The 16,318-nt window shown below is 32.8% G+C and overlaps 2 protein-coding genes across 2 annotated transcripts; one reads left to right on the top strand and one right to left on the bottom strand.

Annotated features, from left to right (window-relative positions):
- Nucleotides 1–2,797: 2,797 nt before the first annotated feature.
- Nucleotides 2,798–4,794, bottom strand: LOC18039580 (homeobox-leucine zipper protein HAT7). The gene is made up of 3 exons (XM_006431073.2): nt 4,328–4,794; nt 3,804–4,189; nt 2,798–3,461 (listed from the first exon to the last, which is right to left on the bottom strand). Exons 1-3 carry the CDS (start codon nt 4,431–4,433, stop codon nt 3,072–3,074), a joined length of 882 nt encoding a protein of 293 aa, XP_006431136.1. The 5' UTR covers nt 4,434–4,794; the 3' UTR covers nt 2,798–3,071.
- An 8,157-nt stretch (nt 4,795–12,951) lies between these two features.
- On the top strand, nt 12,952–14,563 carry LOC18039942 (uncharacterized protein At5g39865). Its single transcript, XM_006431072.2, has one exon. The coding sequence runs from the start codon at nt 12,989–12,991 to the stop codon at nt 14,339–14,341; it is 1,353 nt and encodes a 450-aa protein (XP_006431135.1). The 5' UTR covers nt 12,952–12,988; the 3' UTR covers nt 14,342–14,563.
- The last annotated feature ends 1,755 nt before the right edge of the window (nt 14,564–16,318 follow it).

Raw genomic sequence — 16,318 nt, 5'->3', positions numbered from 1 at the left:
AAAATAATGAATTAGTTGATACAAATAACATTGTCTAATGATAATAAAACATGATAAATTATAGCTAGATAATATTATCTAACCACTGAATTCGGATCAAAGTATTTTTTGCAGCCGCAATTGTGCTAAAAAAATTTTCAATTATATGATAAGCACATGACTTGAAAAATAGTACAATTTGCTTTATGCATGATTTTTCTACTTCATTGATGTTGTGAAAAAACAAAACATAACCAAACGTTTATTTTTTTCTTGGCTTCCGAGTTCCAATGAGTTAATCGGTAGATTCTTCTTCCTTCTTAAAATGAAAAAGAAAGAAAAATAAATCTAACCAGAGATCTTTTTGTTTCATTTTTTTTATGATTGTTATAGTTGACCAATCTCTCAAATCATGTGACATGCACTAGTCTTCAACCAAATTAATTCATATACATGATACCCCCACATTCCATGCCTTGATATTCTTGTAATCATGATCACAAACATACCGAGAATTTTGTTTTTTTTTTTTTTTAATTTGATCTTGTGTTAGTATGAATCTGTTAGTTCAACGTTAACTTCAGTTGAGATTTTTTTCAACAGTAATCACAAATTGTGGTGTTATTTGTCTGTTATCAAGCATTTAGGGTGATTTTTATGTTAAACTTAGTGCAATAATGTAATTTTTATATTAATCATTGTTAACTGTATTGTAAAAATAATGTGTTGTGAGTTTTAAAACAATCATATATGTTTGATAAATTTACTATTAAACTACTGTAAGATGTAAATGATTGAATTAAATACAATGTTGAATGAAAGTTATTTACACATCTATGAACATATATACTGAATACTTTTATTGTGTATATGTAATAACTAATGACTAAAATAAATATTTTATATTATTAATTTTTTTTATTATCTCAGTATAATTAGTAATAACAACAATCTCTTTAAAATTAATGATTCTATTTTAGCCACTCGGCCAAAGGCCGAGTGGTGAGAGCTGCTGCTCTCCAACTTGGAGAGCAGCAGTTCGAACCCCCACAATGCATGTGGGGGTGTTTTCTTCCTCAAATAAAAATTGAGTGAAGGCAGTTTGCTTCTTTGTCCCAGTGCGAGGAGTAGACATCCCTCGAATATTTGAGAGGGTTAAAAATCTGGGCAGCGCTCCATTAGCTTTGATGTATGTTGGTCCCAGTTATAATCTAATTTGTACATATCAGTTATATTCTCATGTAATATGAGTTGTAATCTGAGCAATAGTCTCATGTAATCAAAAAAAAAAATGATTCTATTTTCTTATTAATAAGGATAATTTTGAACTTTTATAATATATATATATATATGAGAATATATACAGAATTATATTAAGTATAAAATTGATTTGAAAAATCAGATTTTGAAAAATTATTTCTTCCTTTTTTTTTAAATCTACGATAGACTGGGGTAATTTTACCTAAAGTAATTTTTTTAAAAAAAATTAAAATACAAAATTAATTTTAAAATTTTTCAAAATTATTTTAAAGCTTCCCAAAAATAATTCCATACGGGCCTTACACCCAAATAGATTCTTAATTATTTAGAAACGGTCTTCTAATATTATTAAGAATGCTTTGGAAGCCCAAATTCTGAGGAAGGGAAACTCTAGCCATTAAAAAAAATTAAATGGATATTCGATAAACACCGAAAGTTATTAAATAAAATTAACGGATATTTATTGTCATTTTTTGAGCTGTCAAAAACTAAAACAAACGAAGCCATATTCGTCAAGGTGGTATGAGGCTTAGCAGGCCTCATTTAGAGTTAAAACCAAATAAACATGGATCCGATAAATTAGAAAATAAATTGAAAAGAGAAATAAAAGTAAGGTGAAAAACACCCCAAGCAATTGATTCTGTTGAACATATCAATACTCAAAACATATAGTAATCATATAAAGGTTATCTTTTGCTGTTTCTGTTTCCTAACCGTTATGATTCAATTTATAGTGCTCGCTGGCCGGTTACATTAATCTCTTAGCCAGTTTCGTTGAATCCATGCCAAGCCAGTAGCCATAGCCTACAATCACAGTGAATGATAAAGTTGAACAATGACTGAAACATACAGAGAAAAAAGATATATTGTTGTTGCTTTGATGAACGGTAGAGAAATGGTGGCAGTAGGTCACATGGATATTTCACAGATAGGGCAGCACAGTTAGATCCTTTCACTTGTCAGAAAAAAAATAATAATAAGAAAATATATAACATACAAATGACATACTTTAATTCAATCTCTCACTCTCTCTCTCTCTCTCTCTTTCTATTTGTTCTCCTTCGGCTTGTTTCCACTTGGAATGTCCAAATGTGTGTGCTTAGAATCTCCCCTTTCCCTGCCTCTGCTCCCTGTAGTGCTTACTGTTAATTGATTCTTTCATCATCATTTTCATTTTAACTTCACAAGTAGATTTTGCTCTCTGATTTATGAAGTTACCCACATTTTGGTAGCTAGCTACCCACCCACTACTCTACCTTTCTCCAAAAGGACTTCCATACAATTTTTTTAAAAATCATGCACTCATGATTCCAAAGTACCCACCACAACACTTCAAAAGGTTTAAACAATGTTTGCAAGAGAATCCCTTTTAGTAATTAATTTTAAATTTATTTCATTGCCCATGCTACTTATCAGAGCTGGAAAACCACCCACTAGCACATGTATCTTAATCAAAATTCAAAATTCAAACAAAATATACATACGTATACTATGATCAAATTATTAAGTAATTAATCTAGCAAATACTGTGTCACACAATTCACCAAATGACCCAGAGTATGGGAAAGGAAAAGATAGTGTGTATTATTCAGAGCCAAGTCACTTCCCACACTGATAATATTAATTGAACCAAATCTGATTTGGTTCAGTTCTATATACCAATCTACTTCAAATACAAGAATTGAAACTGATGATCATCATAATAAGGAAGAAAACTAATTAAAATCTCCTCTTAATTAATCTCACTAGGCATACCCGAATTACGTAATGGATGTGTATTGATAATCGTTTTCTTTTTTTCATTTTACTTTTAGGAGAAAAGGACTTGGTGTTCAATGGAAATTTTGTTGCCCAGGCCATTGCCAAAAGCTGCTAGCTGTTGCTTGCTGCTCTTCAATGCCATTGAACATGTGACAGAAGCTTTCATCTTGTACTTGAACCATTTGATGATGATCAATTTTGAGGCACTGGAGGTGGTCTGGAATTGATGAGCCTTGTAGAAGTTGAGTCATGCTTCCAGCTGCAGGCCTAGTTGATGTGGGAAAGAGCTGCTTGCTTGTTAAATGAGATGACGAAACAGGGCTTGTTATCACTTGTGTCCTTGAGATATCCAAGTTGATATCCGAACTGTTGTCACTTCCATTGCTCGCTGAACCCTCATTTTCTTTCTTCAGATGAATCACTTGACCATTATTTGAATCTTTATTCTTCAGGGACACTAACTGTAAATCATTATCAAATTGTATTAAATATTTGCAACTAAGATTAATTTAATTTATGTTCCTGAAGGGCAGCTCTGGGATCTGACACCTCAAAGTTATGATCAACTAATCAAGAAAAATACTAAATTCAGTTACACGCAATGAACTTTGAAGTTAATTAATTAATTAATTAATTACCATTATCTTTATGGGATCATGAGCTAAAAAATTAAGCTGATGTTCTTTTGTGATCTTGGTGCACAAATTAAAATATTATCATCAATTCAAGATCAAGAAGAATAAAACCAGATCAAGCATTTAGCTGAATAATGCATAATCATAAAATTTAATATAAGCTATTACCTCAGCATGAAGTTTCTTGTTTTGAGCTTGAAGGGAATCATTGTCATCTTTGAGGGCTTCAAATTGTTTCTTCAAAACTTCATAATCTTTCTCCAATTGCTTAGTCTTCCACCTGGCTCTCCTATTTTGAAACCATATGGCTATTTGTCTAGGCTGCAACCCCAAGGCCCTAGCAAGCTGCAATTTCCTCTCAGGCTCAAGCTTGTTTCCCAACTCAAAGCTCTTCTCAAGCGCCTTAACTTGCTCAAGATTCAGCCTCTTCTTCTTCTCCCCAACTTGTGATCCATCATCAGACAAATCTTCATCTCCATGCACATGATGATCTTCATGACATTTGTCATTCACCCCTGAAAACGACATCGATCTCTTCATCATGAATGGTGCACCTACACATACATACATAAATATAATGAGCAAAGAAAGAGAGCCCATTTAAGAGGTTCCGGTAGATTTCTGGTTACAAATATATAAGTGAGTAGTTTATAGTGTAACTGAAGAAAAGAGAGAAAATAAAATGAGCATACCATGGAAGAAATGAGGAGCAGGGAGAGAGTTGAGGGAAGTTGGAGAAGGGAGATGGTCATTGTCTTCGTGGGATTGGAACATAAAACTGTGGGGAGGAAAAGCCATGAATGTGACAATAATATTTGCAAATAATTATCTACACATGCAAGAGACATATGCCTGGAACAATCAAATATAAGGGTAGCTCTGGCCAGCTAGCTAAGAGAGAAGAGGTGAATTATTATTGTTATGGAGTGGCTAATGACTGTGTCATGAAATTCATGGGTGACAGATTATAGGGGAAGAAGACATGAGAAGGATGATGGGTTGCAGAGACTACTGAGAGAGACAGCGATTTTTAGGTTGAGGGGGAGAGAGAGAGAGGAGAGGGATGGAGATGTGTGTGAATTTGTGAAATATTATTATTATTCACAGAGATGGGAGGTTTCCTGGACCCAGCTTCTGATGATATGAGGGTGTGTGTCTCTTTCATATACACACATGTTTGGGAATACAATTTGCCTTTAAAAAATACTTGTTTATTTACATCATTCATGCTTGACGATTGGAACTAGCTATGGGTTATTATGATTTATCTTCTCTCATTATTCCAATTTTTTTTTTCTTTGAAAACAATTATAGGTTCTTTACCTAATATATATATATATATATCCTCGATATAAAAATGAAAATCAACGGTATATAGTATTTAATCGAAGAAATGAAAAACACTAACTACTCAACAACAAATAAATAAATAACTTAATTATGTTCTTTAATTTTTGGTGGCCAGCATCACAGTGGAAGTATGATTAAGTGTCAATATAGAAGAAATTAATAGTGTAAGAAAGAATTGGTTTTTATTTTTACTTTAAAAAAAAAAAGGAAAAAAGAAAGAAGAAATGGATCGTATCTTCCATAGCTGTTGTTAGTTGCCATGAAATGAATTCAGTGAGGGCAAGCCATGTGTGACGAGGAAACCTGGCAACATGAAAATCCAGAATCCAAGGAAAGAAAACAATAGAAAATTGTTTGCATTAGATGTCTCTCAGACTCTCTTTCATGCTATATAGAAACATTTCATCGACAATAGTGGACCTTTTGCACTATTAATTTATTACTTTATATATTAATGCAACTCTGGCATTGGCTGGAGAATTTCGGTTATTTTTGCTTCTTTAAATTTTTAGTGTATATGATATGGTGGGTGTCAATTTCATTTCAGAATATTTATTCACTTTTGAATTCCAGTATATGCTTACTAACAAGGCCAAGAAATTGAAGCCTCATCAGTTTCATTGGTGGTTAATGCTTCTCATAATTTACATATTTTGATGGAAAATGAAGGATAAAAAAGGTTGTAAACGTTTTGAGATATGTGAAGTCAAAATGTTTTTAACATGGGTGGGGTTATGCGACCTGTGTTCTAAGTTAAACCATAAACTTGAAAAAAAAAAATAGGTGATATCGTAAATCTGACTAAAGATAAAAATCTCATTACTTTTTGTATGTTTAGAAGTATATCAATACATCAAAAGTGTATCAATGTATATGATTTTTTAAAAAAAAATTAACATGAAAATTTGTTAACTTGTACATGAAGAACAAATTCAAAAGAAATATACGATGTCAAATATATGGGAAAAGATAAAAATTTTGATTACTTTTTATATAATTGGAAAAATAGAGATGTTTCACAAAGTATAAATATTTTCCATGTGAAATTATGCAGCATGTACTCTAAATTAAAGAACAAATGTAAAAGAAATATGTGATAGTAAAGACTTATAAAAAGATGAAAATTTGATTTATCAATGTATCTATTCAAGACCTTCCTATTCAAAATGTATTCTATAAAGAAACAACATGCTATTTTTTCATTAATATTAAGAAGATATCTTTCTCAACATTTACTCAAAGATGTTAAATTGACTTTAACTTAACATGTAATTATATGTTAACGTGTGCTTTAGTCGAAAAATAAAATTTAAAGAAATATATAAAATCATATGTGTGTGTATATATTTTTTGTCGGGGATTTTAAAGTACAGAAAAAATCCGATAAAGCTTTAAAACCGTAGAGTTTAAGAAGTTTAAAAACTCATTTTTACACTCTAAAATTTTGGATTTATATATATATAAAACTACTTTTGAAATCTTTGAAAACATAGATTATGATTTTTTTTTTCACTTTAAAAACATTCTATTGATGTGTGAGAAAGTAGATCAACTTATATTTTCTAAGCTTTTTTTGGTATTAAATTTCTCTCATGACTTTAGAAAATAATCTTTTGAAACTATATTAAAACAAAATCGTTAAACTTCTCTTAATTAATGCATTCTTAATTCCAAATGGTGCCCATCATTATAAGATGGTGGTGCTTTTTTAATCTTTGCCTAGAAGAAAAACCCATGAAAATAAGACAAATAAAAAGCCTCACAAAGTTGGTCCTCCTACCCTTCCCATAGCTATTAGCAATTTAATTGGCTATAACCTGAGAGCAGCTTAATTCTGTAAACCTAACTTGGTAAATTTTACAAGATTCCCTATTAATTAATTGATGTAGGAGGGGCATCTCCAAATTTTGGCATCCAACACTGATTTGGGCTATAGCTTATCTCATCAACCTTTTATGGGTTAACAGACGTGGCCTTAAAAAGGAAAATGTATGGAAAAGAATGCGACATAAAAATCAATCCATTGATAGAGAAATGGTTTGCAGGTGCTTTCACCTTTTCTAGTGTTAAAGTGTATATGATAGAATTGAAATTGAATTGGTACACAATTGCGTGTGGTGGAGGTGTTGTGGGGTTTTTTTTTTGTTGGCCTTTTTTTTCCTTTTTGGTGTGGTTTTTAGAAATGTGGGCCCCATATAGAGAGCTTTAGCCTGGCCTACAACAAGCTCTTCACATGCCCTTAATCGGAAGAGTTGAAGGGTACCCCCAAAAGAAAAGGGTGGATCCATGTTATTCCTTGTTGCTCACCTCAATATAAATTAAAGAAGAAGCTTTCTGAATCTTCTCCACATGCCCCACTGTTCCCATGTGCCCTTGCTTCTTCATCTCTCTCTCTCTCTCTCTCTCTCTCTCTCTCTCTCTCTTTCTCTTTCATTGATTCATCATCATCATTTATTCTTTTATATATCAACCATAAAAGGTTCTTTTGATCTTCTTTAAATCTTCTATTCTTCTTCGTCAACAAAAGAATATTTTTAATGCTAATGTTTAGTACATGTGTTTTGCTATCTACACACTTATCTACACATCCATGCAATACGGGACCAACTAACCAAAATTTTATTTGATAACTGAAATTCAATTTCTTCAACAAATCAAAATGATATACAATTCAGTGGGCACTTTTTATCCTTTTTTATTTTTCGTTGGGCATAGTTTGGATTAATTTAGCAAGTCCAAAATTTCAAAAGTTTTGTGACATTAGTTCGGTTGATTAATTTAACAATTCTTTTTTTAAATACATTTTTGCTTGTAAATATTTGTAAATAGGCCTAGCAAAACCTTAGTCTGAGTATCGCAATGTCCGGACCCAGCCAGAATGTAATTTTTAGACATTTAAGCTAGGCTTAAAAAGTCGCGGGTCCAAGTTTTTAATTCGGGTTTTTGTACCCGGATTTTATATTTTTTAATGTTATATATGTATACTTTTTTTTATAATTTTATAAGTTTTAAATTTATTTCAATGAAATTTGACATGAAAATATAAACTCCAAATGTTTAAAACTTTATATATGTGTAATAGATGAGTAAAAAAATATAAATATTTAAAATAATATTTTTTTTATAAAATCCAAGTTCCAAGTCGGATCCCGAGTTTATTAAGCGATGCCTAGGATCAGTCCGACTTCATACATGGGCTGGGTAACATCACCTCCTACGTGCAGTCCGGGTCCGACTTTTTATGAATAATGACAATGTCTCAATCTAGGCCCGGGATTGAAATTGATATTATACAAGAACAATTCATTGGTCTTTCTAATCAAGTCCAACAAACACTCCTCGGATTGGATTTGCCTGCTGCTTCAAATGGATTTGTTCCATACTGCAGGCCTGTAGCCACCTCTTTGGCCCATCAGCTCTATAAACGAACAGAATTTCAAAAAGATGCCGAGAATAGATTTTGGGATCATCCTGATTAGCAATTTCCATAAACAATCATATCAGGAGATTACTCGGATTTAAAGTAATAAACTAATAATTATCTAGTGAACGAGATTAATCATGTTTGTATAGCATATATTGTGAAGCTGCTTGATTAATCTGTACTTTAAGCATTCATGAAGAGTTACAAAATCATGCTAGCTATATAAGCGAGTGGACAAAGTAGCTCATGGATCATTTTCTAAGCCTTTAATCATGTATGTGATACAAATATAATGAAGAATGATCAAATGCCCTCACAAATCCAGATCATATTTTGTCTGTGTCTACACACACACACACACACAAATTCCTAATCCACCTTAGGGTTGGGGACAAGTGTGACAACTTGGTTAATTCTCATCTCAAAAATCATGTTGTCTAGAGCACCTCAACCGTTCGATCAAATATTTGACATGCAAAGTGCCGGACCCAATATAAAAAAAGTTTTACAAAAAAGCACTTTAGAAATTAAGAATTGACAAAATTTTTAATTAGAAAGCATGCATGCTTAGTGGGAAGCCATGAAGAAATGCTTAAATGAGAAGCAAGCAACAGACATTCCATCGTAGAAGCCACTAAGGCTCACCCATTTCGATACCTTCCTTCAATAAATTCTTATATCACAAATACTTTATTTATTGTTGTGTGCTAACATGTGAAATTTAAAATTATTTGGGGTTATTGACGTAGACACTTTTCTTAATAATCGGCTAAATTAGAGTGACAAGCACGTTCATGATTCGTGAACGAAACAGTATTGCAATTTGCAACAATCACTATCATCTTTATTGGGGCAGAATTTCAAATTTCAAGATTCATTGTGCTTAATTTGATTTTCTATTAGATTTTCTTCATTTAATTTCGCAATCTCATTTCAGATAAAATTAAATATTTAATTTTTATTCAACAGAATAAAATTGTTATGATGACACTTGACCTTAGCGAGCTACCCTTAACTCCCAATATTGGCGTCGTAAGATCTTATAGGTATCACATTTAGTAAACTATAGAAAAAAAAAATCAATTAAGAAATTGAAATCTAACATGAACTTAAAAAGCTCTTGAGAGAGTTTGATTGAGTAACTTTTAAGCAGTTTTATTTTATTAATTACTTGAGTTCGAGTTCTAAGATAGTTAAATTAAAAAATTAATTTATGCTTTACATGCACTCTTACCTTTTAAAATAACAAAAAAAAAAACATACATATCAAATTAATTAACCAATTTAGAAGTTTTAGCACACAAATACATTACGTTTAACAAAATTAAATTCTATTATTTTTTTCTCGATCATAAGCAAGTTCCACTTTTGGCCAAAATAAGATATTTCAAATCTTTAAACACATGGTGTCAAATCAAAGAAATTATGACCGAGGTCATCGGTAGTTGTAAGTTGTGTAACAAACACACTGGCCATAAACACAATCATGACAAAGCCATTATTTTAGCTTTCACCCAAGTTACGAAAAATGGTGGAGAAGGTAATTGAGTGTATAAAAACTATTACACCTACTTGCAAATATTACTTAATACGTAACCTAATCTAATAAGTTCAATTTTTTTGATCTAACATCATATTCTCATCCGTTTTATTTTCGTCCAATCTCATAATAAATCCTATAATAATGTCACGGTCATTATACCATACAAGTTCCTTTTTTTTTTCTGAATAAAATTCTATATAAGTTCTTAAATATGAACGTCATGTGTACGTATTATTATTTTGTTGGGTTACTATAAATAAAATAGTAGTGTATTGTTCAATTTTGTACGTCTTGCATTTTACTTCGTTAAAATGTGTATTTTAAAATGCGGACGTAGGCAGTAAATGAGGAGAGTACAAAATCTTATATTTATGGCAAATACGGAGTGCCTTTATGAGCAGATTGGGTTGCCTTTACTTTACAGCTGAGCCCTGCCGATTATTAAATTATAAGTTAAAGCTCATTAAACGTTAAACAGTAGGACACATAATGCCTTTCGAAACTGTAAAGATCGAAGGATCCACGTGCCATCACATGGATATGGCAGTGTTTTTCATGCACGTGTAATAATAATTAGTTTACCCAATCCCCATGCAATTCTTCATATCCATCGATCAACCAACTTTTAATTAATCTCTTACGGTACAATTTGCACGGATTGCTAACTACATGGACATTTTAATAAAGTTTTCGGTAATTCATTAATTTAGTACTTTCAGATTTTACATCTAAGTAAGGATTTCAAAGCTTGTTTCAGTTTCAACTCAAATATTACTCTTTTGTAAGAAATAAAATTATATTTTAATCTTCTATTCTCTCACAAAGAATAGCGTTACCAATAAAATATAAATCCTATGCTTTCTCTTCATCACGTTCTTTAAATGAAGAGTGATTAAAACAAAGTCAAAGTTCATCGAAATAAAAAATAAAGTTCAATTATTTATAATTTGTCTTCTTTTAATACGTCCATTGTATTACTTAAGATTTTATATATATATATGGTGCTTATAAATTCTATCCCATCGAAACAGCTCAAATAATTAAGCTAAAATATTCTCGGTGAAATATCAATATTTCCACAAGCTATATGTTTCTATTGTTGCCGACATAATTACGACATATATTAATGCACTAATTTCTCCAATAACTTCCATTAATTGCAATCAATTTTCTCTTAATCATATATTAATGTACGTTTTTTGCTTGGATGTTCTATTAATGGTGCCGTGCCAAAATATTAAGACAACACCAAAAGTGGCAATGGAAATTGGTATGTGCTTCATTCACAAAAATGTTGGCATTGTTGCACATCAATTAAAAAGTAAGTCATTGGAGAGTTACTATAAATGCACCCACTAAAACTCTTAGCATCATGGTACTTTTTTGCAACCATTAATTAGCTGCATAAATTCTATTACATAAAAGAAATAGTAGGGACTTGTGACTCTAATTGGTCCTTCAAAGTCGTTTCCTTTATGATTTGTAATTCCCAAAAAGAATGGAATAAATAAATAAATGTTTTAACTCGCAATATATAGATAATGTGAATGTGATAAATTGTTTAAAGTTCTCCATCAATTTTTTCTCCCTCTTTTTCTTACTTTGGATGTTGATTTATGATTAGTTTACAATACAATCGCTGTAACGTTCCAATTCATCAGCCTCTGACAATTATTAAAGGGTAGAATGTAAACGTACACAACTAGAAAAACTCTCCGACGATTTATTACATTAATGCTGAAAGGTCTCCATTTTGAGAAAATTATACGTCCATTGCAACACCTATAGTAGTTATAGCAAAGGTGTAAAACTTTCAGACGCCTGTGTTTTGATAATTTATTAAATAAGAACATAATTTTAAATGCTGATAGCCTCGAAGAAAATAATAATATCTACATAGATAGACCCGTATATTTTTCATTTGTTTGTCAAAAAAGGTCAATGAAAATTAATTTGTTTGAAAAGATTTTAAAAGATTGTATCAATATGGACTTGTATATATGGATGGAGGAGCCATTCAAGCAAAATAATTCCCGCATTTACCGGCACTTTCATCATCGTCAATCAAACATTTTTGACCTTCAAAGGAAGGAGAACTAATAACACTGAAATCCCTAATGTCTTACCTTTTCTCAAATAGAGGCATAGTATTTCAACTTGTAACAAATAGGTCCTTAACAAAAAAACTACCTTATAAGGTGCAATTTTGTTGTCTTCATGACAGTGGATTTACTTGAAACAAATATAAAGCAATGTTCCCCAGTAGAGAAATTTTAATAAGTTAGGTACTTATATGTCATTATCTGAAAAATTAAATGTTTTTTGTTCGACGCCGTCGGAAACTCAAATTTCACGCAGATAACAATTAACACATCAATTGGCATTCAAGAGAGGAGGCTTCTTTGAAACTTGAATATTCGATTATCGCATTCGGTCATTACGCGTTCTCGTTTCTGTTTCTCTCTCTAGACAATCTTCAGAAAGAGAGAGAAACTGAAAGCAAAAATAAAAAAAAGAAAGTAATATAAATGTTGGTGGTGGGGATCAGTCATGGCTTTATAAATTTGGCCTCTCTGCTCTTTTTTTTGACTTTCTAAATTCCATTCTTTGTTTTCTCCAGAATTTTCTTTGCTTTCCCACAAATCTTTTCACGGGTTTCTTCAGGATCTCGTTGAAAGTTTTGCCAATTTTGTTGGCAGTTTCTTGATGGGTTGTTGTTTTTCGTCGTCATGTTAATTATTGCTCTGTTTCTGAGATTAATTGCATGCTTTTACGAAGAAATATAATGGAAATGTAGCAAAAATTTTCAGCTTTTGCATCTTATTTCAATGATTTGTTAATTTTCTTTGTAAATTTTTTATCTTTTGGTGTTTTTTTTTTACCTGCTACAAAACTCTGCAAATCCATCTCATTTCGATCAAGAGTGCTTTTTTTAATCTCTTCATCAAATTCCAATACAAAAAAGAAGTTTTAAAAAAAATCTATAATTATCATTTGGGTTTTGGTTTTTTCATCTTTAATTCAGTTTTTGGTGAAATGGGTTGTGCGAGTTCAAAGCAAAAGCGATGCCGGCACTGCAAGAGCCCGTACTCGCCGGTGTCGAGAAGTTACTCGAGGCACGTTCATCACCCTCCTCAAACCAAAGGCGATAGCTACCATGTGGTGGCACTCAGATCATCCACGCTGGGTTCTCTCAAGCTGGACTTCAAGAATCAGAGCAGCCTTGTTGATATTGATCTTGATGCTGATCATCATCAGCAGCATGATGATGATCAAAAGGTTAGCGATAATCAATGTAATGGTGATCTTTTGGATAAGTTTGATAAGAGCAAAAGCAAAAGTGAAGAATTTTCAACGGGGTTAATTCGAGCAAAGGAATGGTCTAATATGATTGAAGAAAAGATCCCAAAAGTTGTGCCTAAAACCCCAGTTAGGACTCCACCTGGTGAGCCTGAAACTATCAATGCCTGGGAATTGATGGAGGGTCTTGAAGATGTTAGTCCATTGAGATCACCTAATCATTTTCGAAGTTTTTCTTTTGATGTTGCTAGGGGTCCAAGTTCTTTGTTGGATTCTGACCCTCCAATGTCTAAGCTATGTGAAGATGTTAGTGCTGAACGCAAAACCATGTCTATGTGGCTGCAAATGGCTAATGGTGATGATCATGGTGATAGTGAGTCTAATTCCAAGCCTTTTGCTTTGGAATTTGATCCGGATGTTATTAAAACATTTAGAAAATCATTTCAGGAGCTATCACCAAGGCATCCATTTCACCTCCGGCCATTGGAGAATGACAAGTTGCCGGCTGCATTAGATTCCTTGGATGTCAAGAAATCAAATGGGGCTGTTTTAGATCACAAATGTGGGAAAGAAAAGCTTGTCGTGTACTTCACTAGCCTTAGAGGAATTCGGAAAACATACGAGGATTGTTGCCATGTGAGAGTGATCTTGAAAGGCTTAGGTGTTAGAGTTGATGAGCGAGATTTATCAATGCATTCGGGGTTCAAGAATGAGCTAAAAGAGCTTTTGGGAGATGGGTTTAGTGGGGGAGGATTGCCAAGAGTGTTTGTGGGGAAAAAGTACATTGGTGGAGCTGAAGAGATACGGCGAATGCACGAGGAAGGACAGCTGGAGAAGGTGGTTGAAGGCTGTGAAATGATTGATGATGGCGGCAGAGGCAATGTTGGAGCTTGTGAAGCCTGTGGGGATGTAAGATTTGTGCCTTGTGAAACATGTTCAGGGAGCTGTAAAATTTACTACGAAAAGGAAGAAGAAGTAGAAGAAGATAGTGAAGGAGGATGGGTCGGGGAAGAAGCTGATTTTGGCTTCCAAAGATGTCCTGATTGCAATGAGAATGGGCTAACCAGATGTCCCATATGTTGCTTTTAGTTCATAAGCATAAATTTTTACCATTTTTGTTCTTGTTATTTTTGTTTTTCTGTTTTTTGAGTTGCTTGCTGTACAGTAATGAGGAGTTTTCGGTATGTTTGAAGGGAGATTCATATTGAAAATGCAATAGGGAACTGAGAGAATAATGTGTTCTAGTCATGTGTCTTGATGGCTGTATACTCTCATCATGTTTTCAGAAAGGAGGGGAAAAAAGAAAAAAGAAAAGAAAAGAAAAGAAAAAGCTTGTACACTTTTTCCTTTCCTGGAAAATTTACAATACGCATAAAGATGCATTAGTGCATTTTCCTCTTAATCATTCATTTTCAAACTTTTCCACAGCTCTGCTTTTTCACATACGATGTATAATAATAGTTCAACCCATCTCTCCAATCCTGGTGTGAGCCGGCTTTGAATTTCTTTTTTCCCCACCCCCAAAAAACATAGGGAAAATTAAAACTAATTAAGAAGTAGGTAAATATGGTTTAGTTGAATTAAAAACTAGGAGTATAGTTTATTTTTCAGGAAAGTGGATTAGTTCAATAATTATTGTAGCAGCATTACACCGACCTATACCCTCTCATTAGAACATACTAACTAATTCCTCGAGCTATTGTAGTCGTATTAGTAATAATTGTAGTTGATCTTAAATAATTAAGAAAGCAAGCAAGTTAGGTGGAAAATGTAAATGGGTCGGTCAGCAATGGCTGGTGACCTTAAGAAGAGGGGTGGGGGACAAGGTCTATTCTGTGTCTTTGGTCCAAAGAAGTAGAAAAAGAATCCTAAAAATTGGATAGTGGCTTGCATTTGTTGCTTTTTCAAAGTTTCAATCCTCAAGACCATTTCCTTTGAAAGCCACACAAAAGTCCAATAAGGCACTAAAAACTCCAATTTTATTTTAAGCCCTTGATGAGACAGCAATAGAAAAATTCTTATCATTGCCCCACTTGAGTTCCGAGAAACTGCAACATTCAGATTAAGAATTCCCATCTAGAACTGAAGCTTCTTTATTTTGACAATAAAAAAGTGGTTTTGTCGTTTTTGTTTCCACAATATATCACCACATGGTATTTTTCACTTTTATTAAAGCTATTTTTTTCAAAAAAAAATTGTGAGCCTTATCATTTTTTAAGATTTTTATAAGCTATAGGGCGCCGCATAATCTTTGGCGGTGCATAAAATACTCCGGAGAATTTGATATTCAAGCTGTGCCCATAACATAAAGGTGGTGCCAACTAAATGCCACTTAAATAATGCAAAATATATGCGACAAAGATATAGGCATCTTCCTTTTACCTACTCATTTCCCGTCTCAAATTCTGTCACAGAATTCACATCCTTCAGGTCCTTTACCCAAAAAAACACAACAGGCTACCAAACAATTTGCCATCTAATCAAGTCAGGCTCATTTGGGTTGGTCAGAAAAAAGTGAAACAATTAGGCATTAGCCCACAAAATGATGTTAAAGCAAATTTTAAGATTTAGGTTGCAAAAATCTCGGCTCAAATTGTGTCATTGCATTTCATATAGATAAGGGGCCAATACCCGGAAAATCACAAGAGGCTACACGACACTTTGCCATCTATAATCAAGTGAAAGTCACTTGTGTTGGACACAGATAAAGGACAATTAGTGTGCAAAAGGAGCTATTAAGTAATGAACAAAACCCTTGCTATCAGGTATATGTGTCATAAATGCTGCACAACGCAGTTTCATTGTTTTGAGGGTAATTGCAACAACTAGATGTTGCTAAACTTTTGGTACCAGGCCCCCATCTTAAGCTAACCACCACATATTAAATAGGATTTGATCTGCTCTCAATATGGTTGTGTTTGTCTTGATGTAAAGCAATATCAAGATTAGCAAGAACGTTAGGCCATGCTGCTAGATTATGATTTTGCCAAATTACAATCATGCTGTAGAATTTGATATTCTACATGCAATTAAACCATTATATGGATATGTTCAGTTCAATCATCT

This window comes from Citrus clementina, unplaced genomic scaffold (genome assembly GCF_000493195.1).
Source record: "Citrus clementina cultivar Clemenules unplaced genomic scaffold, Citrus_clementina_v1.0 scaffold_6, whole genome shotgun sequence".
In the NCBI taxonomy this organism is placed as follows: Eukaryota; Viridiplantae; Streptophyta; class Magnoliopsida; order Sapindales; family Rutaceae; genus Citrus; species Citrus x clementina.
The sequence above is the reverse complement of the archived record's forward strand: the minus strand, read 5'-3'. Positions and strand labels throughout refer to the sequence as shown.

Coding starts and splice junctions, on each gene's coding strand:
- LOC18039942 (XM_006431072.2), top strand. CDS start 12,989: ATGGGTTGTGCGAGTTCAAAGCAAAAGCGATGCCGGCACTGCAAGAGC.
- LOC18039580 (XM_006431073.2), bottom strand. CDS start 4,433: ATGGCTTTTCCTCCCCACAGTTTTATGTTCCAATCCCACGAAGACAAT. Junction 4,190..4,327: donor TGCTCCTCATTTCTTCCATG/GTATGCTCATTT, acceptor ATGTATGTGTAG/GTGCACCATTCATGATGAAG. Junction 3,462..3,803: donor ACAAGAAACTTCATGCTGAG/GTAATAGCTTAT, acceptor AATGATTTACAG/TTAGTGTCCCTGAAGAATAA.